This window comes from Pleurodeles waltl, chromosome 9 (assembly GCF_031143425.1).
Source record: "Pleurodeles waltl isolate 20211129_DDA chromosome 9, aPleWal1.hap1.20221129, whole genome shotgun sequence".
Lineage (NCBI taxonomy): Eukaryota > Metazoa > Chordata > Amphibia > Caudata > Salamandridae > Pleurodeles > Pleurodeles waltl.
Genome location: NC_090448.1, coordinates 39,374,050 through 39,401,073, shown reverse-complemented (window position 1 = coordinate 39,401,073; position 27,024 = coordinate 39,374,050). Strand labels below are relative to the sequence as shown.

At 42.8% G+C, this 27,024-nt stretch overlaps 1 protein-coding gene across 1 annotated transcript in view; it reads right to left on the bottom strand.

Annotated features, from left to right (window-relative positions):
* Nucleotides 1-27,024, bottom strand: part of LOC138258905 (solute carrier family 26 member 6-like) — a 269,592-nt gene that overhangs the window by 33,853 nt on the left and 208,715 nt on the right. The window contains exons 16-17 of the mRNA XM_069206227.1: nucleotides 15,798-15,929; nucleotides 1,176-1,244 (exon numbers count right to left, since the gene is read on the bottom strand). Of these exons, the coding sequence (XP_069062328.1) occupies nucleotides 1,176-1,244; nucleotides 15,798-15,929 (201 nt within the window). The remainder of the gene's footprint in view (nucleotides 1-1,175; nucleotides 1,245-15,797; nucleotides 15,930-27,024) is intronic.

The following is a 27,024-nucleotide window of genomic DNA, read 5'->3' as shown; positions in this document are numbered from 1 at the left end:
TAGTACATGTACCTGCCCTCAAAGCAAACGTAGATGCTGTATGAGATCTTCCTGCCACCTACTACTTCACTACTTGAATCATTCTGTCTGTGGCATCCGAAAGAGATGCTTCTTCATATTCAGTGGTTCCCTGCAAGGACAGCTCTGCCATCACTGAATCCACTTTCACAGCTAACTGGCGTTAGGCTTCAGAAATAGTTGCACCATATTAACAAAGTGCTGCAATTCATGCATTCTGTCATTTTTGCTACCCTTTGTGCCACATTATGCATGCGCTGTGCATAATGTATGCAAAGGGGGCGTTCCCTATTAGAGGGCCCCTCAAAAATGGAGCAGTGGAATCTAAAAGATTCCACTGTGCAATTGTTTTGCAGCATTTGTTAACGCCTGATCTGAGCAGGTGTTAAAATGAGGTACACCATTTATTAAAATGGGCCTCTGTACTTTGCAGGACTAGTGCCAAAAATGTTGGCTCTCGTCCTGCAAAGTACATCAATAGCGTGAAAAAGTTAAACACTATTGCTCCTACCCTGTGCCATGGTGCGCCGTATATTAAAGAAGGTGCACACACGGTGGCGGTATGGGGCGCTAGAGCGACACTTTTCTTAAACATGCCCCATAGTGAGTACCGCTGCCATGACTAGGTCAGGCATCACTGTCCCAGCTCTGGAAACTAAGACTGCTAACATCGCACAGTGCTTATAATCGCTCTGAGAAGGTGACTCTGGTGACAGATAACCCCAGCATAAGGATTGGCCTGCTCATTCCATCCATACATCCCCAGTGATTTCCTGGGGTGCAGAGAAGGGGTGCAGAGGAAGGCCATTGGTGCAGATCTATCTGCACTTAATATTTGTCTAGAAGCAAACTTTCCATATCAACACATAATAATAAAATAAGAAAAGATTAGACTTACTATGAAAAGATGTTCTGCCAAGTTTGCAACGGAGAAAAACAGGAAGAGACATTGTTTATCTATGCCTTTATGGGTCATTGGACAGGAAGTTAATAATAGGGGTGAAGTATGTACCTTGTTTACACAGAGCTCAAGTAAGTAAAGACTGGGATGAGGAAGATGTAAGAGGCAAGTGATGCTGAGCTAAATTTCATCCAATAGCTGATCAAGGGCCAATAAGCATGAGCTAAATGTCACTCCTGGTTACCACCAGTCTTACCTGAGCTGAGATCTTTCGACTGTTCTCCAGTTCTGTGTCCACAAATCCACTGTTATCTTTTCCTAGTCCCTATAAATTCAAAAGATGAAGGAACACGTCAGAAACAGCATTTGGTTTTAATTCTGTACAGTGTAGGCACAAAGCGCCATCTGATGGGGCTTGGGTGCATGCATCTTCTGGTGCTTTCCTCCCTCTTTCTGAAACCACCCACAGAGTACATTATTTCTGCCCAGTTCACCATATGTACATTGCATTTCCCTCGCACAGCACAATTTCTGTTTGTTCAGTGTTCTTTCAGTGCTTTTACATCACTCAACCCACTCACTTCTTGTAGGCTGCCCTTCCTAGTTAAGCACTCTTAGAGAGAAGATTACGACCCTCCTTGCTGGGATCACTTCTGGCTCCGTGGATGACCCCCGTCCGTTGCGGGCGTTACAGCTGGTCCTGTACCTTATCACAGCACAGAATCAGCACTTATTGCCACTTCAGATACCATCCGCAGACAGGTGGATTGGGGGAGGGGCTAGTCTGGTGTTGTTGGATATATCTGCAGCCTCCCACACCATTTCTTCTCATTTGATGATCCAGTGGCTGCATTAGGCGGGCCTGAAGGATGCCACTCTTGGGTTTCTGGAGTCCTTTCTGTGCGATAGATCTGTCCCTCAGGGGTCTTACCTCAGTCCAACCGTCTTTAACCTGTAGGTTGCCCCTCTGGCAAAACTGGTTTGCTCTTTTGGGCTCCAGGTTTCTTCGTACGAGGAGGATACCCAGATCATCGTTTCCATCTTGGATGACTGGGAAGAAGTAGCAGACAGGTTTCATGGCTGTATAAGGGAAGTCAGGTCTATTTGGACGGGTCAATGTTGGCCAGAGATGTGCAGCACTTTACCTACTCCAGTAGATGCAGCCAAGAACCTAGGGGCGTTGTTTGATAATTTTCTGACTTTTGATACTCAGGTTCACAGAACAGTTAGCACCTGTTTCTGGATGGTCAGGATTTTACAAAAAGTTCTACCTTTTGTACGTAAAGAGCTCAGAGTACTGGTGGTTCTAGCCCGTATTACATCGAAATTGGACTACTGCAGTGCATTGTATTTGAACATCATCCAATCTTCCTTGAATAAGCTCCGGCTTATTCAGAATCCTGTTGCACGACTGGGTTTAAGACTACCCAAGCATTCTTCAGTAGGAAGGTTTGAGACATCTTCACTGGTTACCAATAAAGAAACAAGAATCTTTAAAGGCCCTCTGCCTGACTTATAAAGCCCTCTATTCTCAGGGGTGTGGGTATTTGCTGTCTGCTTTGAAGTGGGGTACCCCCAGCCAACCCTTCAGATCTGCAGGACTCTTTAAGGTAACTGTATCGAGCTGTAGGAAAGCAAGATGGGGTGACCGGGCTTTCACAGCTGCGGCAGCCAGGCTATGGAATTCTCTTCCTCTTCACATCAGGAGTCTGAAGTTGTACTTACAATTCCGCAAGCAACTTAAAACCTGGCTCTTTATGATGTAGCTTATTAGCAGTTCTTCTTTCTGGTCTCTCCCGCTCTACAGCGATTTGATGCCTGCGGGTTTAACGCGCTTAAGAAATGCTAGATATTGAATAGAAATAGCTGCAGATTTATGAACATTTGATGCAACGCAGTACATCAACGAAAGTTGCAGCAGCACGCTGCGTGAATGGAATTGGGCAAAACAGTGGCATATCTACTGAGATATGCTGCTATATCTCTCTCCCCCTGCGCTATTAACTATTTTAATTAAGTGTAACATTAGTTCTTACGGGTTTTTTCCGTTTATACAACCATTACTTTCTATGGGAGGTTGTTACTGTACCAGTGGTTGGCCACGTGGGTTCCTGGGCTTACTACTGTTTCTTTTTTGGCAGTAGTAGTGTACACTCAAAGGTTCACTCAACCCCCTTTTTCAGGGGCTTGAGACGTGCAATTCTACACTTTTGGGTAACTTTACAGTCGGATTTAGTGAATTACCAAAAGTAATAAAGTTACTCAAAAGTGTAAGAGTAAATTATACATGTAAATTACTCACAGGTGTGAGTTACCCTTGTGAATAGCCCTCTTCGGCTTTAAAATGCAAGTCATTAATATCAATATATAATATTTTACGGACATTATCTAGTGTAACTGGTTAAGCCCTTCATTTGTTTCTCATTACACCATGTCTGTATAAATGTTCATCATTCACAAGAGTGAGCTATATATTATCATCTATTGAACAATTTGGGTATAATACTTCATGTGCCATTTACTAACAACATTTAATATTTCTGAATAGTAGGGCCTGCTCAGATTGTAATTGATGTAGCTTTAAGGAATCTCTCTGCAATGCTGGAAAGTATTTGCATTATGACAATATGATTTTTGGCAGCCATAAAGAAAGTTGCTAGGGAGGTGAACATTCTCAATTTACCTTTCACCTCCTCAGCCAACCTGTTCCAATGCCCTGTTGCAAAAGCAACTGTTTCAGCATTGTAATTATGCTCGTGTTGAAATAATGGTATCATCCAGAAAAGTGTTTTCATTATGGCATTATTTTGCTTGTATTTGAGTATGCAATGTTTTCAGGTACATATATTTAATATTTCATATTTGTATATTTACAAGGCATCCAGCTATCAGCAAAATTATCTCCTTGGCACATTGAACTAGTAATGAACAATCATGAATAACCAAAGAACACTCAGAGTAAGTGAGTCCCAGTCCGAAAGAGAACCTCCAGACTCCTCCTTAACTTGAATTTGAATGATCAACAGTCAGTCTCTTCAGCTCCCTCCCAGATGTATAAAGACATTGGGCCCAATTTACAGTAGGGAGGACTACTGCCTGCCATATTTAGAGATCTCTACTGGCCTGAAGGCACCTACAGTTTGTTGAGCGGTTTGCATGTTCCATATTACTGTTGAGCAAACTTTTTTGTTTTCCAAAAAACAATTCCCAAAGTTGGAGTTTGTTTCTGTGAAACAGAATACTAATAACCCTGACACCCTGTATATTTTCCTCATTTTTTGTTTTTTCGGTTCAGGAATGCCAGGCATTCCCTGGTGATCCCAAACAGAAAAAAGTACATGAGACAGGGCGGATAGACAGTCTGATATACTTACCCAGACAACCCCAGGTCCCTCCGGCCATTGGTGAAAGGTTTCCACTGGGGGCATGACAGCCTGTCTGACCTTTATGGTGGAGTACCCTGTCCACCAAACTCTAAATCAGGCCCATAGACTCCAGGTAGAGCGAAGCAGCACCTTGGATATATCTATATGGCAAAAAAACATATAAAGTCTTGCTACTTTGTCTATCTGATTGATTGATTGATTGAATGATATCTGGAAGATGAAATATTGATTAAGCACTTGTTATCAAGTAGCAGATTTTTCTCTGACAAACCAAAAGCTTGAAAGTCACTTGTGGAGTCAAACTCACTCGAGAAGCTAAAGTGTATAAAAGTATATTTTCCGTTTGTGGCTAAAATTTCAAAATCTTTCTAGTGTCCAAGATAGCTACCAATAACAGTCTTCAATCAGCACCCATAAATTGCAGAAAATCTTGACATTTCCTTAGTAGAGGTGTTTGCGCTATCAATTTCACCTGAAACTTTTGTAATGTTGAAACAATTCACTTTGCAACGAGTGAAGTTTGAACTTCGAAAAATAGCTCATGTGTGTCAAAATTCTAGCTAAAATATGTTTTACAGAATACGGTTCCTATTGCTAAATCTTTTTTGAGAGAGACCGGTGTCCATTCATAAGATTTTTTTTTTGCAAGGATCTTCATGTGCAAAAACTGTTAACTTGGCATTTTGATTTGACAAATATATATATTTGTCAATTTGACAACGTTTGTGGAGAGAAATTTTGCAGCTCTCTTCACCGTTAACTTATATACTGCATGAAAATCTGTGACTGAAGTATGTGAAGAACTGAGTTCAGTCTTAACAAGTGTATTATTTGGCATAGAGATATCCTCCCGTGCTTATATGACATAATATCGCTAACAAAACAGAACAATACTAAATATCACCAAAAAATATCAAAGACATAAATATCTACTTTACATACTTTCTATGTAAAGTGCAAAAATATTGAGGACAAAAATATAGTTGACCAAAATATTGTCACTAAACAATTTATTATACTAATTTAAAATAATAACCATTATATTCAGTGTTTTAAATAGGCAGGTACTGTTCGGTACTGAGTACCCACACTTCTTTAATTTGAGAAAAAAAGTACCTGCGTTACCAAGCTCTGCTGCAGCACATTTAATGGAAGAGCACCTGCACTTCTCAAGATCAAGTAAGTAGTCTAAATTGTGAGCACCTGCACTTCTATATTTCAAAATAAAGCACTCATTATATTTTCTTTAAAAATATACTAACTTTACAGAAATATTCCATTTAAAATATATACATATATCATAGACACTATATAAATATATTTTAATACCTAAAAGCATAACAATATATACTTTAATAATATATGTAAAGAATAATAAACATAATATGGAAATGAAAATTACTGAATACATAATAATAAAACATACTAATAGTTAAGAATAATTAAAAACACTATATATATTCAAATAAAAAAATATATATATATACTATAACATATTAACTTTAGTTTAATAGGATAATATTATTCTAAAAATATATGCAGCAGAAAACAATACTGAAACTAAAATAACATCACAAAAAATATACGTACAAAAAAGTAAAAAAGCAAATAAAATAATTAGACTTAGAGGAGTCAAATTCACTATTCCCACTAAAAGGGTAGGCGTAGTAGGGAAAGTGCTGGGCTTTGGAGGGGTCAGATTTACTATTACCACTCCAACCTGAGCAGCAGTAGTGAAAATGTTTGAGTTTGGAAGGGGCGTATTTCTCACTCCAACCTCAGCAACAGTAGGGAAATTGTTGGACTTTGGATGGGGAGTAATTACTATTCCCACTCCAACCTGAGCAACAGTAGGGAACGTGTTGGACTTTTGAGGGGTTATAATTACTATTTCCAATCCATCTGGGCAACAGTAGTGAAAGTGTTGGACTTTGGAGGGGTCAGATTTGATATTCCCACTCCAACCTGAGCAACAGTTGGATTTAAGGGGTGTTGCAAGTGTTGGATTTAAGAGAAGTCAGATTAGCTATAACCACTCTAAGCTAAGCAAACAATAAGGGACATGCTAATGATTGGAGGGGTCACATTTGCCATTGCTAATCCACCAGAGCAACAATAGGGAAAGTGTTACACATTGAAGGGCTCAGATTTACTACTCCCACTCCAGCGTAAGCAACAATAGGGAAAAGCTGGACTTTGGAGGGGTGTAATTTACTATTCATACTTCATTCTGAGCAACAGTAGGGAAAGTGTTGGACTTTGACGGGTTCAGATTTACTATTTCCACTCCTAAAAAACTAATTAGATAAAAAGAAACATAAGCTATATTTCAGCAAATATCTAAAAAATATAGATTTGACATTATGTTTATATAAATAATAAAAAACAAGACTGCATTAAAAACCAAGACTGTAAATAAAATAGTATTAAAAAGTATTTAACAATAAGAATATTTACTATGGACTTTCCATCCTTCTACCCTAATAACCCAACAACAACAAAATAAATATTATTCTAGAAAAACAATTAATTGTGCACAATTCATTTTAAGTATTTTAATGTTATACAATTATTATTCAAAAATACTAAAACATAATACAATTAATACATATGAAAATAATCAAAAAATGTAAATAATGTCTAAAATCATTTCTCATATTAACTAATTTATTTAATATATAAAATAAACTGTACATAAACAATTATAGATCATATATTAAAACACTTCCCACCTTACTAGCCAAACAACATTCCAAGAAATAAATCACAAAGACAAAAAATATATGTTAATATAAACTACATTGATCATTATTAAACATAATTAATATTAAAATAATATCAATTTATCCCACTAAAAGTACTGAAACTTAACACAATAATTTAAAAAACTATAATAATTGCATCCATATTTACAGAATAATAAATCTTTAAAAAACATTATTCTTACCAGCATATTCTCTCCCATAGTATTCTTTACATCATCCAATTGTTAACACAGTATTTGTGTCTTACAATATTTTTGGTAATTTCTTAACCCATATAGACATTGCAAGTGGCCGGGTATTTGTGGTGGTAATACTTTACACCATTTTTTCCCAAACTGTAGATTGTGACCCACTGGTGGTTTGTGAAAGTCTGAGCAATATATTAAGATGCCTTTTAATTCTGTATTTATTTTGTCCTATTAGCTACGCTTCAAGACAGAGGCCGAATGTCAATTTATGGGGCTCATTAAAAGTTTGGCTGTTGGATGAGCCGATCGGCAAACTTGCTGGGAGATGACCGACGCAGAGCTGACGGTTCCCCCCCCAAGCCCAGTATGACGTTTCCACTGGGCTGACTGGTGGAAATCTCCATATTTGGAGGTTTCAGCCATTCAGCCCAGCAGAAACAGTACAGCGGCATTGGCCTCGGCTCCACATGGAGTCGAGGCCTATGCCGTTGCACAGAGGGGCCTCTGGCACCCTTGGAATGCACACTGTCTTCTGTGCAGACAGTGCGCATTCCGAGGGTGCTGGGCAGGGAGGCCCCCAGCACTGTGTTTCCGCCAGCCTTTGCATGGCGAGGATCCCTTTCATGGAATGGCTGGTGGAAACTGGACTCATGATCAGCGTTGCGGTGCTGAACTCAGCACCACTGTGGCAGAGCATGACTCTGATCACCGTCATGCCACTGGGATTCATGTGATGGAGGTCCAACCGCCTGGGTTGTAATGTGGCGGTTGCACCACCTGGAGTGCATCAGTCTGACCATAACCACGAGGCTGGGAGTCTCAAGACCGCCAGCCTCGTAATGAGGCCCTATTCTGACAAATTATAACTTCTGACAAATCGCTACTTTTTTCAGCACGGGGACTGATGTTTACAAACGCCTCTCGCTCAGCGTGAGAAAAGTAAAGTGAATTATGTGACAGTCTGAATGGGGTATAGGTGTGTGAAAGGAAAGGCTGTAGGATGTCATTATCAAAATGTAAATACCTGTAAATCAACTGTATGCATTCAGCAATTAGGAAAGCAAAAAAAAGAATTTTTTGTAATTCTAAAGTATGATGGAAACAAGGATTTTGATAGGATCGTAACAATGAAGGCACTTTACTTGGTGGTTCTCGAATGACAAATTTTCCCTGAAATCCGATTTCTACACATTATCATTTGCATGCAATATACTTTTATCAGTAAACTGTGTGTCTGTGCAAATTTAGTGGCAATTTCAATGCAAAATGTGCTGTCTGTCTATGGCAGCGCACTACGACACAATGTTTCAGTAACATTTAAAAAAATCATCTGCCTTCTTTCCATTAAAGCTAAAAATTGAGTCGTGGATCTAAAAAGTTTGTGAATCCTTGCTTTACACAATATTTCCTGGGTGCGTTATTACATCTCCATTGTAAGCTCCAGAGATTGTAATGTAACATCACATGATAACATCATCCTGATGTGTAAAAGTTAGAATCCTGTGGTTTTAAACCTAGCACAAATTTCACCAGGTACCTAACAAAATGATATGTGGGGAACATTTGTGTTTCTATGTGTGAGACTTACGCATGTCTTGTGATCCTATCCAAGCACAATGGAATTCCTGAAGTTGTATTGCAGGGGCACTCAGAATGATTCCCTACATAGGTAGTGTTAACTTCATCCAATTAATGGTGCATTGTTTATATTTTGTGTGAGAAAAAAAAATCAAATTGGTTTTATTTTAAATACAATTAATGAATTCAGCAGGGAATGAAGCATCCCTTTTTAGTCCAATGTTCTACATCTGCGCCTGCCAGTACTTACTTAAAACCAGAAGAAGGGTAGAACTACTGCTAAATTTGGTGAATCAGGATTGGAGGTAGGTATGCTTAAGTGCTACATATCAGTTGAATATAAATTGTTACGTATGTATGCATGTGTTAGTTGTTTAGTAAAAACCTAGCCAAGAGCACTGATGAAGGTAGTTTGTGAATTTTATGCCTTGCCTTGCTATGGGCAAATGTCTTAGCTCCAGATGTGTAAAGTATTTTTGCTAAATCACAGTTTTTGTGACTGCAAAAGGGCTTTTCGCGATGTACAAGATACATTTTACGAGTAGGAAAATTCATTGTGACTTGTAAAAGAGTTTTTACGATCCTTTCTGAATCACAAACAGAAGGGAGCATATACAGGGAACTCAGTGGCTGGTGACTGCAGATGCTGTTGCAAACCACTGATCAGTTAGCGACCCCCAAATTAGGGTGAAATGGTAAAGGTGTCCCATAGGAACACCTTTGTGACACTTTCGCATTTATGAATTGTGTTTGCTCTCCCCATGTCTTCGGAAACTGGGTAATTTTCTTTTCCAAATGCAGCACTGGATAGGCATGGGCTCCTTTTTATATAAAAAAAATTCTTCCTGGTTTAGAAAGCAAGTGCAAGAACAGAGGTCCTGCTGTGCTTTGCTGGTCCCGATCCATGCATTTTCATCCAATTGCAATGGGTCACATATTACGATCTCCCTAACTAGTCATTATTAGGCTGGTCATTTTGCACCGACTGCAGATTGCAATTTCTGATGCGATCTAATACAACTTAGGTCACACAGTAAATTCTGTTCGCAATTGTAAACTAGTCAGAGTGAGAATTGTACATTCTTGGTCTGCAAATGAGAACTGTACATTTGGCCCTTATTTAGTTATTATCTCTTGAAGGTAGTTTAAATAAAACTCAAGTAGATGAATGCTAGATGCTGTTCAGCTCAAAGGCCATCTTCTTAATAAAAATGGATAGAGTTGCTCACAGTCAAAGGAATTACATCTCCCGTGGTCCCTCCAATAAAGACAGGTTGTTCAGCTAAAGAAATTGCAGTTTTCTCAGGCAGCTTTTCCAATGATCATGCTTCGGGAATGTGAAAATATAAAAAGATACACCCTCTATATTGCTATAGACATTAACATAAATGCTGCATAACTGTAATCTTTGGACCTGTGTGTCCCATCCCATTTCTTGGAAAAATCACAAGACAAAAATATTACTGCAACTAATGCCCCCTCCAACTTCCGCGTTTGTCACCAAGATCAGTAATTATGATCAAGGCACCAAAATGAATATTGCATATCTAATCTCCTCTGCCAACCAAGGGCATTGTGAAGAGGACATCCCAGTGACCAACCCCTATCTAACCTCCCCCTCCTCACCATAATCAGTCAATATGAAGGAGACGTTCAGGCATCTCACACCTAACTTTCATTCCCTACTCACTAAGATCACAGTGGAGAAGACGTCCAGATTACTATTCAACATCTCCGTATTTATTCTTGCCTTCTGACCAAGATGAACAAAGTGAAGCATGCCCAACTTCAAGCCTCTCTTCACCCTCCTCTCCCTCAACAAAGTCATTGTCAGAAAGGCATTCCTACAACTGATCTCCAAACTAATGAGAAAGATCCATCTGAATGGCTTCCCTGTTTTCATTAAGATCATTGAGATGATCCCAACACTAACCTCAAGTAGCTACAACTAACATCTATCAAGATCATTACTGGTTTTAATTTTAACGTCACACCACCATTATTTATCAGTACCTCATATAATCATCCTGTGATGGAGGGAACACATCGCCACTAGAACTATTATGGGACTGATTCACGAAGGTAAACTTAGACCAAGAGTCTATGGCCCTCATTCCGACTTTGACCGGCGGCGGTCGCCGCCGGCCTGTCGGGGGCCGCCAGAATACCGCTGCGCGGTCAAAAGACCGCCGCGGTAATTCTGACTTTCCCGCTGGGCTGGCGGGCGGCCGCCTTCAGGCCGCCCGCCAGCCCAGCGGGAAAGATGCTTCCACGATGAAGCCGGCTCGGAATCGAGCCGGCGGAGTGGAAGCTGTGCGACGGGTGCAGTGGCACCCGTCGCGTATTTCACTGTCTGCCAAGCAGACAGTGAAATACTTGTAGGGGCCCTCTTACGGGGGCCCCTGCAATGCCCATGCCAGTGGCATGGGCACTGCAGGGGCCCCCAGGGGCCCCGCGACCCCCCCTACCGCCATCCGGTTCCCGGCGGTCGGACCGCCGGGATCTGGATGGCGGTAGGGGGGGTCGGAATCCCCTCGGCGGCGCAGCAAGCTGCGCCGCCTTGGAGGATTCAATGGGGCGGCGGTACACTGGCGGGAGACCGCCAGTGTTGCCGGTCCGACCGCGGCTTTACCGCCGCGGTCGGAATCCCCATTGGAGCACCGCCGGCCTGTCGGCGGTGCTCCCGCGGTCCTCCGCCCTGGCGGTCTTTGACCGCCAGGGTCAGAATGACCGCCTAAGTTTAGACCAAAAGTCCAAGTTTAGAAATAAAGTCTAACTTTACTCGCAGTAAAGTTACTTTTTCGATCTATGTTTAGACTTTTGGTCTAAGTTTAGAGTAAAAGTCTAAATTTAGACCAAAATTCTAAACTTAGACCAAATGTCTAACTTTACTGGTAGTAAAGTTAGACTTTCGGTCTAAGTTTAGACTTTTGGTGTAAACTTAGACTTTTGATCAAAGTTTACTTTTGTGAACTGGGCCCTATACAATTTGGTTGGGGCAACTGGGAAATCAAGTGACTGAACCTACTTGTTTCTCCAGAACCACGTTGTACATGTTGCCTAATACAACTTTCAACCTGAGTTGAAACAACAAAACTAAAAAATATAACAATGCACATCCCTCTTCCTCTTCATTACATACCTCTTCCTTGCTAATCTCTCCCCAGTCCTCAAGAGCTGCAGCAAATGACCCCTTTGGAAATTAACAGCATCCAAAAAATAAATTACTTTCTGTCATATAAACAGCGCTCAAAATTCCAATTCCTTCCATCAGACTTCAGCTTGATCGGCACAGCCTTAACTCTTTCAACACTTGCTTCTCTATGACTGACATACGCCAACTGCAACATCCTCATTACTCCATTAAGGGAACATGACAGAGGTAATTCAGTCAAGTCTTCAAAGGTTATTTTGGCAAAAAGTTAACACTTCCAGTAACTGTCATTCGGCGGTTCCCACATGCACACCTGGACGTGTTGTATCCCACGCCATGTAGGATAAAGTCCGCTCCTATTACGTGTCCCAAACCTAATTGGTTCTCTCTTAGGGAGATTAAATTGATAATCGCATGCCTTAAGTTAAGTAGGGCAGCTGGGCTGGAGAATATACCTGCAGTAATGATTTAGACAAATAGTGATTGATGGGCCAGGATTTAGGCACATCTGTTTGAGTGGATAATTAAAACAGGGGTTTCTCCCATTACTTCAAAAGTCTTACTGAACCATCTGGAAGAATGGGTGTGAGACAATAATCTTACCCCAATTGAGCAGGGAGGAATTCAAGAGGTCGAATCTACTATGGATCATTATTTTGCCTATTGGGCTACCAATAAAAAATCTCTGGCAGTAAGCCAGAGGCTGTGCTGTTGTTTTATTGATTTCTGCATGACATTCGACATAGTGGATAGGGGCAACTCTGGGATAAATTGAGTGCCTGAAATATGCCCTTATATTTTGTTTATGATGGAGACTCAACATAATGAAAATTTGGCACAGGTAGAATTGGAAGAGTCTAGGCTATTATCAAAAAATAAAAATAAATAAATAATAAATAAAAATTAAAATTCAAGATGGTCTGTGCCAGGGCTGTGTCCTGGCCTGACCCTTTTTAGCTTGTTTGTGGCAGATCAACCCACAGTTTTAAAATCATCTACGTTATTTTCGCCAAAGGCGGGGTCCACCAGTATCCCACGTCTTTTATATGCAGATGAATTGATTCTCCTAGACTATACGCCACTAGGCCTACAAAGGAGATTAGAAACTCTTGAAGCATACCCTAAAAATATCATAATTTATAGGAAAAGTGTAACCAACTTCAAATGGACGCTGGATTCTATCTTGGTGCAGGTGACAAACACATTTAGATATCTAGGACTGACATACACTAGGAACCTCAAATGGGATGCCCACATGAAAAATGTAAAGGTCAGTGTTCTGCTACAACCGGGGTGTTTGGTAAAATTCAGTGAGATGTAGGAGATGTATAGGGGGGCTCTCACTTCCTCCCATTAGGAAAGCATCGAAAGGCAAACTCCCTCTTCTTGCCTTGTATAGGCCAAAGGTTTCTTGTCTAGTTCGTACACTTATTTAGGACCCAGCGGAGATCACAGCTCTCAAATGTTTACTTATCCTCCCTATAGGAACCATGGTGCAAAGTATAAGGTGGGAATTAAACCTCACGTCATGGTATCTCATGGCCATCTTCCGCAACCCCAGGTTGCTGAACAAATTATTCCATGATGAAGAACCAACCAAAATTTTGAAATTGTGCTGGGGTGAAATTCTTGTTAGCCAAAGAACGTGGGCCAGGGCTGGGCTGGATAGAATCAATGAAATTAAAGCTATGCACACTTTGATGGGTTCAAGAAGAACATTGGGACCTTTTCCCAACAAACAAGTGCTGGCGGAGCAGTGTTTAATTTGTAAATAAAAACGTACTGGTGCCTAAAGCTCTCCTTTTAAACTTGTGGCTGCTGCAAATAAAGGTGCGAGCACAGAATACCGCGGCTGCGTAATCCTAAAATAATCCTGCCTCTTTAATACATTTACAGCCACTCCCTGCCCCTTCAACTCACTCCTGCAGCTTTCTGCTTTCTCCTTTTGTAACAATTTTCTGACTTACTCTTCCTCTGTCTTTCCCATCAGTGTCTTTTGCTCGCAGTAAATGCCTAACGCAGAAAACTAAGTACCGGCCCTCAAAGTGCTGGAGCCCCCACCGGCAACCACCGGACTGGATCATGGACGTCATTTAGGAGTCGCCAGAGGTCGCAGTTGCGACCCTTGGCTTGCCCCTTGTGACCCCTGGCTCTTCTCAAATGTCGCAAATTCAGTGTCAGGAACACAGAGGGCAGCTCATCTCTTTGTTTTCTGTCAATTTTTTATTAGACTAATAGTGAATAATAGTATAATATTCAATATTAGTGTAATTAAAATGGAGTTGAATTAGCTGGAATATGCCCTTCCCTGGCAGTTGAGGTAAGAAAAAATGCTTTTAACTGAATGTTGTGTACGTACTTAGGGGTGAATGTGTGTTTACGTGAGAGAGAGAGAGCATGTTTAAGTGTGAATGTGTGTGTGTGTGCAAGTGTAACTGAAGGTCAAAGGACGTGTGATGTCACTTCCACTACCCATGGCATTTTGGTGATTTGATGTTCATGAGCTGGATATGGCTTATCTATTGGAAAAAACTTTGATAAGGTTCATATTGAGTACCTTAGCTCTTTATGAGGACTTTATCCCATAGTTTATCCAGTTGCCTGACCCCATGCTGCGTAGAGAAATTTTGAAAATGAGACTGGGGACAATCCAAATTTCTCCAAACCTGAAAGGCATATGGGTGTGTGGCATAAAAATGTTTTTGTTTATGTTTTTTAAATGTGAATTTTTCATTATGTCATGTTTTTATGGATTATCCTTTCTACAAGTCTTACCGCATCGAGTTTTTAAAGTCTATATTTCTGAAATATCTGATACAATCCAAACTTGATGCAATTGCACTTTTGTCCAAATAAAGATATTTTCTTATGGGAGTGGGAATTGCAAATTGTCTATTTTCAATTAAGCTGAGTTTATGACATTGCTTGTTTTACATTGTTTTAAGCAGTCTGTATTAATTGTTTCTAGAATGTTTTAATGATCAACTGTCCCAATAAACGTATTATTACTTATTACAACTAGGCAACATACACAGCAGCCAGTTACTAAGCGCCCAATCACAATGCAGTTATGCTGTTTATGATGTACCCTGGCTGAATCCACATTTTTCTGTACCTGAAGCACCTGACAAATGATCCTTTTCACCTGTAAACCTAGACCTTTAAACTCTTTCATCCCCCATGGTTGGTACCACTGAAGACCTACACATCTTAGTCCATACGGTTGTACTCACAGGCATCCACACATCTGCACACTGCACCTCCTACTACACGAGGTGAAGTTTGTGCTTCCGACATTCATAACATTCCAACATTCATAATTCATTTCCCTTAAACTGGATTCTCTGTCAACCTCTTGCGAAGATAGATTCACAGGGACAATACTATGGGCATCATTACGAGTGTGGCAGTCTACTGACCGCCAGACTTGCGGTGGCAGTCAGACCGCCACCAATGCGGCAGTCCGAGCGCCACATTATGACCACGGCGGTCTGCTTTGCAGACAGTGAACATTGCGACGGATGCCGGTGCACCCTACGCACTACAGCATTGCCGCCAGCACTATTACAAGCCGAAGACAATGCTGTAGGCCATTTTCTGCAAGGGCCATAGGGCGGAAACTGAGGTTCCGCCTGCTGACCCACTGGGAAACTCGTAATGGGCCCGGTGGGGAGGCTGCTACACTGGCGGCAACCTACCCGTCGGGATTTGAGCAGACGGGCTTTTCCATCCGCCAAAATCATAATCAGGCCCTATGTGCCTTAAAGTGATTTCGAAGAAACCAAAAGTAAAGGAATGACAGCTTGCCTTTGCCCTCTCCTCTTCTATCATAGCTGCCTGCATTTTTCTAGCTTTCTTCTCTTCTTTCTCCCACATCTCCTTCTGTTTTTTAATTGCTTTCCTTTTCTTCTCAATCAGCTTGTCCACATCTAGGCCAATCTGGAAAAGAGTAAGACAGGTTACATTCCCATGCTTGATTTGAAAGTAGTTTTCATGTCATGGAATCTCAGCATCCTAGGCTGTGATGAAGCAGCACATGGTCTCACACAGTAGCAGACAACCAGGAAACAGAGTAAATGCCTCAGGGACACTGCCCGTTGTATCGCCATAATTAAAGAGAACAAGCAATTCAACAGAAGAAAGAGTCAAAATGAAACAAAGTATACAATAAATGCTATTATGGCAAAAAGTCGTCCCACTTAAGAAGAAAATGTGTGGTCTAATTTGTAAATGGGGGGTGCCTGTACGCACACTGTGAATGTTTAAAATATCTAACAAAAGGTGTAGTTCCCTTATCACACATTGGGCAGGTTCATTTTGTTGTGAATGAGTTTGTTATGCAGCTTTGTACATAGACCCACTGCATGGTGTTTGGTTTGTCCTTCACCGTATAGGCATGGAGGCCCTTTGGATCAAAAAACAAAATCCTAAGGAGCAGTCTCAACTGAGCAACTCAGAAACGTTTGCAAAATAGCAGCATTAGTTCTTGCCCCCTTTTCAATCGTAAACAATAAGCCCATCTCCAAAGTAGAACTAGAAGGCATTATTGTGCTTTGATAAATTTCCTTTGATAAACAAAATGGGACTGACCTAAAAGTGACTGGTGAAAATGTTGCTGATAAATGCCTTAATGAACAGAGAAAAACAACCCTAAAGAGAGGGGCTGTGCATCAAGGGTTCATTTTCTCTAACAATAGAAGAAGAAAGGGGGCCAAAGCTGTGTCACTCCATGTACAATAAGACTGAACTGTCTTCTTGGGCACGTAGGCAAGCAAAAGCAAGCAAGAAGAGAGGCAAGTAGGAGGAAGAGAGAGCAAGGTTTGGGGGGCAGTTCTAATAAGGGGGCTATCAAGAATATTGCACCTCAAGATGCTCCTCAGTTGACTCTAGAGTGCTGTGTGCGATCAGTGTTTTCCCGAGGGCTTCTGTTCTCAAATTTACCCTAGCAAAGAAATATTGAAATCTGCCTAGCACTGCTAATTGGGAAAATTAAGGGCCAAATATGATTCATAAGAGCTGGGCATTAAGTCACAGCTTCCTTGGTTTGCGACTCGCCATATTTTGGTCCCCTTCCTTTGTAAGTTGCCTGGTTTTATAGCATGGATCTGCTCCATCCAGGGAGCCTTTAACCAGAGCATACCTGAGAGTTAGTCCTATCTTGTCCGTTTGGAAATCCCTACATAATACATAACCTAGCTACCCTTCCCCTATGCTTGCCTGTGAATTCCCTCTCAGTCAAATCATTCCATCTGGCAAGGCAAGATAAAAGACATTAGCAGTAGTCCATCCTATACAAGATGTTTATCTTAACTGGTGACTCAAGCGGGTGTGGAAGATAAAGAAAGACCTTTTTTAACCACCTCATTTGGTAAAAGCAGGAAGAACCACTATGTTCACCTTTTCCCTCACAGTCGAATCCTCATCAAAAGAAAAACCAAGCTTTAGACCTTGGATGCTGGTGGAGAAAACTGGTTCCTAGAATCCAAACCATCACAGAATTAAGACCTCAACCAGTGCCAACATTATTAGCAAATTAAGACAATAATTTCAATCAAAGACTATCCATTTCTAACTCATATCAGGAGGATGGCATTCCTGACTTGTCAGGCCCCCCATTGACGTTTGACTCATTGGACAAAGTTGTCCATCTTGGCATATGTTCTACACTTGTGCACCAATGCAAGGGACCCCTGGATTGTTAGTCAGGTGGGCCATTTGCCCTGAGCATCAAGCACAAAGGGGATAGGGTAGATCAGGGGTCCCAAACCTTTTCTGTAGTGAGAGTTCTCATGATCAGTGAAAACCATCATGAGCTACTGAAGGCTAAACAACGTGTGCATTGTTACCAGAAACCTCCACACCCGGCTTCATTGACAATAAGGCTAATTTCCTTAGAGCCAGATACTATGGTTTGAACAAAATACTTCGTTTAGGGCACTATGACACAGCTGCCATGTTTGTCAGTGAGAACATGGTCTTTAGGGATGTATGAACATGTGTGAGTATGAATGAGATATATCTGTATGGGTGACCAAGGGCCTGTGTTGTATGTACTTGTGGCACCGGGTTTACCTTTTGCCATACGTGGCACCGTTACATGTATGAGAAGTAAATTCAATGCCACAGACGTGGTTACGACCCAGTGTGCACTGCAGAAATGAAAAATACTCAATTTTAACAACATTTATAAATGAAACATCACCATGTAATCCTAAAATCAAAAATATATATTTGTGTCAACACAATGCTTATTCATTTTTACAAATACACTGGAATGTGCAAATGTTGTTACATCATAGCAATACAAAATGCAATATGCTTGAATGTCCGACAGTGGAGATTTCTTCAGAAGAGCAGCATTCATGATATAGATGTAACCCGATGCATTTCAGGACAAAGTGTCTCTTCTTTAAGGGTAATGCTACACAACATATAAACACGGCAAAGGACAGAGGAAGAAAAAAAAGAAGAGAAACAGAGGACAAGAAAAATGTTAACCACAAGGTAATCTATCCAACAGAAAGACCTTACCCGACCCACTCATAACACAAAACATGCACAAAGAATCACTATCATGTTTGTGCAAAACCACAGGGTAACTACCATTTAATAACCCCAAATCCTCAACACCCAAAAGAACTGTGCATGCCCTGTACATGAGAACCCACACACTATAATGTGATTAAAAGGAAGTTTATAGGTGCTCAGATCAACATGCTACACAAGACAAAAACCAAGGCAACATGCTTAGAACCCATGCGTGATATGCCTAAACCGATACCGCCATAAACCCATACCTGCATACACAAAGCGGCAGACATGAACTCTAACGAGAGAATCAGCAGCCTTCCAAGCGTTTAACAGCCAAACTGGCAAATGACTGAGCATTATAAAAGAAACAACAAAGCCCAGTGAATATAAACTTTAACTCAAATAAGGCATTTATCTGAAATTATAAGCATTGAAATATACCTGATAGACCACCAATCTAGATGCAAGCTGTCGCCGTGTAAACAAATTTGCAGTGCAGAAAATGCTAAACAACAGAATACCAAAACAAACAAGCATTTGCAATGCAATAGGTCTCATATTAGTGAGAGTTAGAGCTGTTGGCTTTGTAAATGATAATGACAGACTCACCTTTGGGACCTTATAAATATTTAGCCATGCAGCACATTAAACCTTTATCAGAAATAAACTATGTGTGTTCATTACTTCAAACACTTGACATTAGACTGTAATGGTCTGAAAAGCCCCTACAGAGCACTACAGTAAAAATAGCATTTGGAAGAAACATGGTCATGTAACCATATAGTCAGCCACTGGAGGGCATAATCACATGAAAAAAGAAAGACAAAGAACATTGCAGTGTAGCCATATAATCATCCCCTTAAGGGCATACTGCATTACACATTTTCAGGACTAGCAGGTCTTTTAAATATCATTTAACTGTGGAGTTAGTGGCACAAGGGTGCAGTACCATTGGTCGTGGCTAGATGTCCCTGTAGAGCAGTACCACTGGTCGTGGCTAGATGTCCCTGTAGAGTCAACAGATGAAGGTGCAGTACCACTGGTCGTGGCTAGATGGCCCTGTGGAGCCGACTGAGTTAGTTGCGCCTTGGGGAAATTATCATCCTTCAGCCCCTGGAGAACATAGTGCATTACACATTTCCAGGCCTAGCAGGGATGTCAGAATATTATTACAAACATGCCCTTATAACACAAACTTCTCTCAGCTGTAAAAACAAAATTTCCAACTATAAGAGACTTTAAATATACATTAAATGGTGGAAGAGGTTATGTTTTTTGGGCCCCCTCTAACCTAGTGTGACCCGGTTATGGGCAAAAATGTGTTGTTAAAGGAATGCCTGCAAAGCATTATGGGGTGAGTGTCCCCGAGTGCAGTGAATATTGTAGTATCTGCTCTCCCGCTGTGCAGGGAGAGCCGCTGTTGAGGATTTAATACCTGGGTTGATTTCATGTTATATAAAGCCACAAAACATGTACACAACACACACACAGGACACAACTATATGTATTTACTGATTATGTAAAGTAAGGACCAGGTGAAGGGCAAACACGGAAAACGAACCGCACGCGTGAACAGGAGTACTTACTGACAAACACGAGAGGAAGGGGAAACAAAAAATAGTCAGTTCAAACAAAAGAAAAACAATCCAGGTGTAATTAAACTGTACTTGGCCGAAGCGCCTCAACCAAGAACAGGAAGTGACGTATTGTCTGCCAAACCAGTTAGGAGGCAGCAAAACAAGTGCAACACTGTCTTCAACCTATGGTAAGCAGCAAGCAGTGGCAGTCCTTTACTCATTCCAACAGGTCTTGCAGACAGCGCATGCGCGCTGTCTAGGCTCGACCTAAAAATAAAGCATGCGATCTGCCGAACCGGACTGCCTTTAAAGCAGCAATGAAATGTGCACCAAGCTTTATGTTAGTAAGCTTACCTTGAGCAGGCATGTGTGCCTCCCTACGGTCCCAGTCTCACCAGCCACCATCTCAGACTATGCCTTGGCTCTAAATTTAAAACCACTCAACCACCATAACCCCAACTGGTTATAGAGAACATAAATATTGTCGACTGACTCCATGTGCCAATTTAACAACTGCACACAAACTACTGCACCACAATGGTACCTTCTGTGCTGTTAATATGCAGAAAAGAATTAAGCTTACTGAAACTGACACACGGTACCAAAACAGTGATAACCTGTGCCCCATGCATCAACTTAAGTGCACATGTGTAGGTGTGTCCAAAAAAAAAAGGTCTGAGTGGAATAAAACCATTCTTGTGATCCGTTGGTTTTCTGTAAATGCTGGCGCTGAGCCCACACTCATCAAGGTTTAACCACAGATCCAAAAATGAGATACTCCTGTCGCTGAAGTTATATGTAAATTGGAGCCTAGGATTCCTAGTGTTCAGCTGAACAATCAGGTACTCAAGACTAGCTCTGGTGCAACGCCACATCAGAAAAATTTCACCCGTGCACAAAGCGTACATCACCCAATTATGACTCCAGGTGGCATCAGAGAGAATTAATTCCTCCTCGAATTTAGTTGTGAAGATATTTTCATATGATGGAGCACCTGAAAAACCCATAGAGGTCCCTGTCGTTTGTAGATGAAATTGATCATCATCAAAAGTGAGGCCTGTAATTGTGGGGAGGGTAGTACGTAGGAAGACTTGGAGATCCAACCCTTCCAGTTGTTCCGGAAAACCGAGGAAATGTACGTTGTTTCTGCAGCTCCCGTCCTCTAGGTCGATGAGCTTACTGCGCAGGTTAAGGAGCTCTTGGTCCTGATCCGGTGTGGTATTAAGGTGGTCCTCCATCGATGTGACGTGTTGTTCCAGCACCGTTACCCGGGCCTGAAAGCCTGTGATGTCCAAACAGATGGATTTGGTCTCAGCTGCCAGCGTGCAGATGGTAGAGTCCATTCCTTCCAGTCTGCGACCCACAGCAGTGATTTCCTGAAGTATATGGTCCATATTGGTGTCCTGCGCTGGGCTGGCTGAGGTGGTAAGTGCTTCCGTCTGTGGCGGTCCCTTGATGGAGGGTATTGAGTGTGGGTGTTGAAGGGCTTCGGAAAAGAGGAGTTGCCGGGCGGGCTTACTGGTGGATTTACCGGCAGGTTTGCCGTTGGGCATCTTCAAACCTGATCACTGGGTTGAGCATCAGGACGTCACTTTGGAGGAGCTGTGTTTCTGGCAGATAAGCGGGCCAAAACACGGCTCCGCAAGAGTCTGGGCAGTGGTAGCACGTTCACCGTGCATGACCTGGTTTTGTCCTCTTCTGCCTCATTGCCCAGGCTGGGGCTGTGTTCTTCTTTTGGGGATGTGTCAGCCTCCCTGCTTCCGTCAGCGTGCAATCCTGACCTGTTTGCTGCCCAATATGAAGGAGGATGGGCGAGGGATGCCACCACAGACAGCCCTGGCTCTCTAGCCTCGGGTGGGTCTTCCTGTGTGTCACGGCGGTGAACTGGCCTTAGTACTTCCTTCCAGGGGGGAGGTCACCTCCCCTCTATGAGGCCAGACAAGCAGCTTAGGTCAGGAGATGGAAGGAGGGTTCGACTGCAGGCGCTGGCATAGAGGTTCCACCTGGTGTGCCACCGTGGTAAGCCGGGGTCCTTCAGTGGTCGTGGTGAGTGCTGGCCTGTTTACGACCTGTTCCACACACCTGGTACAAGCCATACCAGGTGTGGTACTGGTACCTTGCGATCGACTGTTTGAAGACACCTGGGCTAGATTTAGAAATGTGTTTTCTAGCACTTCTTTAATGCTAGAATGAATGGTAAGGTCATCAAAGCTGAAAGCCTTCCAGGCCTCTATAATTTCCTATGGAGCTGCGAAAAGTTACCATTGTCACACCTGGAGCTTGTGCCACTGGCCATGGGTTTAACTAAAAAGCATGATAAATGAAAGCAAAGCATCAATTAATTCACAAAGTCTCTCTGGTTAACAACTAAGAGGATGGGATACTTGTTATGATGTGGTTTCCTTACATTTGGTCACAGTCAACGGGAGACAAGATGGAAGCGAATGGAAGCTAATTTCCTCTGGTTTGGGAAACACTTGATTATAGCAAGGCATGATATTATCTTGGATGTAAATCCCTCATGCCTCTTAAACCTGGAACAATCATGAAATCTGGCTACTGGAGCACCTATTGTTGCCTTTTCTAATGGGTGTAGGTGCTTTGCTGGTAGTGACAAGTCTAGATGTCAGGGCAGGTGCATCCATCACTTAAACAGGCTGCTGGTTCACTTGTATTGTTTCTGCAAAGCAGAAGCTACACATATGACCTCCCATTCACTCAGGCCCTTATTTCTTTGTCAGTTCACTAATGGCTAATGTTAAGCACCAGTGTCTTGCTCACTCAGTACCTGTCCTTCACCACCTTTATACCCTGCTCCAAAGCTCTCTTTATATTGCCCATTAGCAGGTCTGAGTTGTCAGAGTGTGTCTCTGTGTGTTCAGATACCTGTAAAGATGTTTACGCTAAATCATCTTGGGTGAAGGAAGAGCCATACAGATGGCTAGGCTCCACATTACTAGTAAGAACGTAGGGCTTGATTTTGAGTTTGGCAGACAGGGTACTCTGCCACAAATTAGGTGGATTACCTTGTCCACCAAACTGGCCCTCATTACAACCCTGGCGGTAGGAGTAAAAGTGGCGTTAATACCGCCAACAGGCCAGCAGAAAAAAAATTTGAATTACGGCCATGGCGGTTACCGCCATGCCAAACCACCACTTCTACACTCCGACCGCCAGGGTGGTAACGACCGCTGGGCTGGAGACTTTGGTCTCCAGCCCGGCGGCCGTCACTAGACCGCCGGCGGTATCAGGACCCTGCATACCACCATGGATTTCGTGGGGTTTTGTACTGCCACGAAATCCATGGCGGTAGGCACGATCAGTGCCAGGGAACATGTTCCCTGGCACTGATTGGGGTCAACACCCACGACCCCCCTACCACCCTGCAAAGGTGGTAGGACCCCCTCCCGCACCCCTCACTAGATACACACACACCACCGTACACGCACGCTCACACCACTCATACACATACATGCACACATACACGCACACACATACATGCACACATGCACACAGATATTCGTCCCATTTCCCATACACACAATACACCCACCGCATGCATACACGCACTCACACAACCCCTCTACACACTCTTATGCACACCCCCATGCACGCACACAACACACAACACCCGCTCACCCCCCTCCCCTAAAGGACGATTACCTTACCTGATCCTCCGGGAGGGAACGGGATCCATGGGGTCTGCTCCGCCGCCAGCACCCCGTCACCAGAACACCGTGACGCTGGATCCTGGGTTGTGATTCGGTGGTTGGTGTTGTGATGATGTGGCGGCGGAGCAGCCTCCACTTCACCACCGACCGCCAGTATGGCTGCTGGCGGCTCTCCGTCCAAAAAAGGGCAGAGAGCTGCTAGCAGTCATAATACGCTTGGTGGGAGACCGCCTGCACTGGCGGTCTTCGGCCTGGCGGAACCTCGGTGGTCTTCCAAAAAGACCGCTGGGGTCCAAATGAGGGCCTCTGTCTGCTCTGTTTAGATTCAGGCAGGCTGTCACGTTTCTGATGGCTGTGCTCCTGGTGGCTCAGCTGGTAGAAGTCTACACCGACAACCCAGCAAAGTTGTTGCAATTCTAATTTCTCGGTAGAACATCTGCCCTACTTAGAGCTGATGGTCTGATGTACTTTTTTCAGTTTGAGTCTGCCAGGGATACCCTGGTCAGCCACAAACAAAAAAAACTACCCCTACACTGTGCAAGAATATTGCTGTGAAACAAAAATGTTTGGTCGTCGGCTACCTGAAACACGGTGGCTGCTCACCCAATTTCAGTGCATTTAGAGGTGCTGCTCAGAAGGGCCGGCAGAGATCTTTAAATATAGTGGATAGTAGCATAGGCAGGGTGGTGGAGGTAATGATCTTTGCCACCCTGACAGGCGGCAGGCCACTTTCCATACTGAAAATGTGTCCCTCACTACTTACACCAGCAACTCTTTCCTTTCCTACATTCAAAAACTACTTCTTGATGCTCTTGTTGTGGAGAAAGATTATGCTTTATGATCTGGGTAGGTGCAGGAAGTTTTGGGACCCTTAACAAAGTAACACCTTGGTGTCCCACTCCCCTGGTAATAGAGCCCTATTTGATGTTTGTAATGCAAAAAGGTGCACTCTTGATGGTGGACCCAAGGTTGTTTTCGAGTATTGCCTTAGTGTGGCAAACCATGGCAAGGCTCATTCATCATAATATTTTCTTCAACTTTTTCTGGGCATTTCCTCTATCTCTAGGTAGTGTATTCTAGCATTTGCTTAGTCTGTTTATTGTTTTTGAGGCAGAAATGTTTCAGTGGCAATTTTAGGCATGTTAAGATTCCATTGTGAATCTAGACAATGACGTTCCAAGCATGGGCATGCTGTTATTGGCATGCAGGAAGCTGGGGCTGCAGTACAACTTCAGTATAGGCCTTGCTCAAGGTTTTGCCGATCAGCCCAGTGGAAACCGTGCGTGGCTGACCACGACTCCAACCGTCATCAGCCCTTCGGGAACTATGTTCCTGGTGAGCACGGCGGGACCACCAGGGTCATAATGCGGTGGTTGGACCGCCTGGAGTGCGGTGGTCCGACCACCGCCACAAGGCTGGTGGTCTCAAGACCGCCAGCCTTGTAATCAGTCCCTTGGTCAGGGTAGAGTGAAACCCAGCTGTTTTAGGCTGGCAAAGTAACACAAATAAGGTCACAGGAGGTTATTTAAAGGTTGGTGGCATAGGGACATTTAGGAAAAAATGGCAGATTACCCATTTGCCAACCTTCAGCATCCCAACCTCATTAGGAGATTTGGGAATGCCAGTTTCTTGACTGCACAGCTGCCACTGGTTCTGCCGGGGATAAAACCCTCTTCACCTGACATAATAGCATTAGAATCCCCTACCCTCATTGGGCAAGGCCTTCTGATGCCAGGTAGCCATGCTTTTCCTTAAATGAAAAACAATCAATGCCCCCTACACACTGTGGGGAAGGTTGCCCCGTATCAATCTCCAACAACAAACCCAACTCTGGAGGGAAATGAAATTGAAGGAAATGCTGACAGGTTCCCTTACTCTTATTCCATGGTGAACCAAACCCATAAAAGCTGATGGATGGAATGCTTATCAGTTGTCTAAACCACAGGAAATTGCTTGGGGTAGCTTTCCAACTCACTGTATTTTGCACACTCTGCCATTTTAGACGGAGGCCTGCCATAAGGAAGCACATGCAACTCAGACCGGTTTCTGTCTTATTAGACCTCGTCATTGAGCTATGGCTTGGATCTTATGTTCAGCATCCATTTTAGGACATCCTCATTCCTCACTCCTCATCCCGGCTTCTTGCCCATCATCCCTACGTCCCATCCATCATCCCTACTTCTCATCCATCATACATCATCCTTACTGCTCATCCATCATCCCTACTCCTCATCTATCATACATCATCCCTACTTCTCCTCCATCATCCATTATCCCTACTTCTCATCCATCATCCCTGCTTCTCATCCATCAAACCTACTTTTCATCCACCATACATAACCCCTACTTCTCATCCATCATCCCTACTTCTCATCCATCATACATCATTCCTACTTCTCATACATAATCCCTGCCTCTCATCCATCATCCCTACTTCTCATCCATCATACATCATCCCTAAAATGGATGTTGTACCTATGGCACAGTGAGCAAGGGACCCGCATCTGGGCATACTTTTTGCCGTTTAGGGTGTAAAATCAAACACACAAAAGGTGGTCATAGGAATGCTTGCATATAGTCCAAACCACTGGCAATCACTCGTGGTAGCATACCAACCCAACATTTTTCTCCCACAATGCCATTCCAGCAGAAGGGTACCTCATTCAAAGCAGCTCCTTACGGTAACAGTACATTCCATACTGCCAGGTTGCTCATGCTATTTTGCAGACACAGTTTAGGCAAAAAAAGCAGCCAACTCAGTGGCATGCCAGCAATGGTTGGGAGACTGATGGTGGTTACTCCACTGCCTTCAGCTATTGCCAACTAGCCCGTCATACTCTAAACAATATGTGAGTTGGGAAATGCTATTTTTATTATAGATAGGACTGAACTTATAGCAAAAATTTCGCCTTATGTCCCAATCACCTGATAAAATAATGTGTCTAATATAGGGGTGGACAAACTGCAAACATCTCCTCTTTCATTGGGCTAACATCAACATGCCCGAACATAACTGCTGTCCCTGAAGAGATAACAATTACCCCATCTTTGGACATCAATCTGCTTCCCAGAACCTCTTGGCCTTATGCTCCACCTCTTGCTTGCCAGCTAAAGCTATTTGCCCTAATTTTGCCCTTTGGTGACCTGGCTAATCTGCCCGCATTTACGCAAATCTGTAGAATCCTAACAGTCATTTCCTCATTATCCAAAGCACATCCTCCCCATACTAAAAACCAGAAGACTTCTTTCAAACCT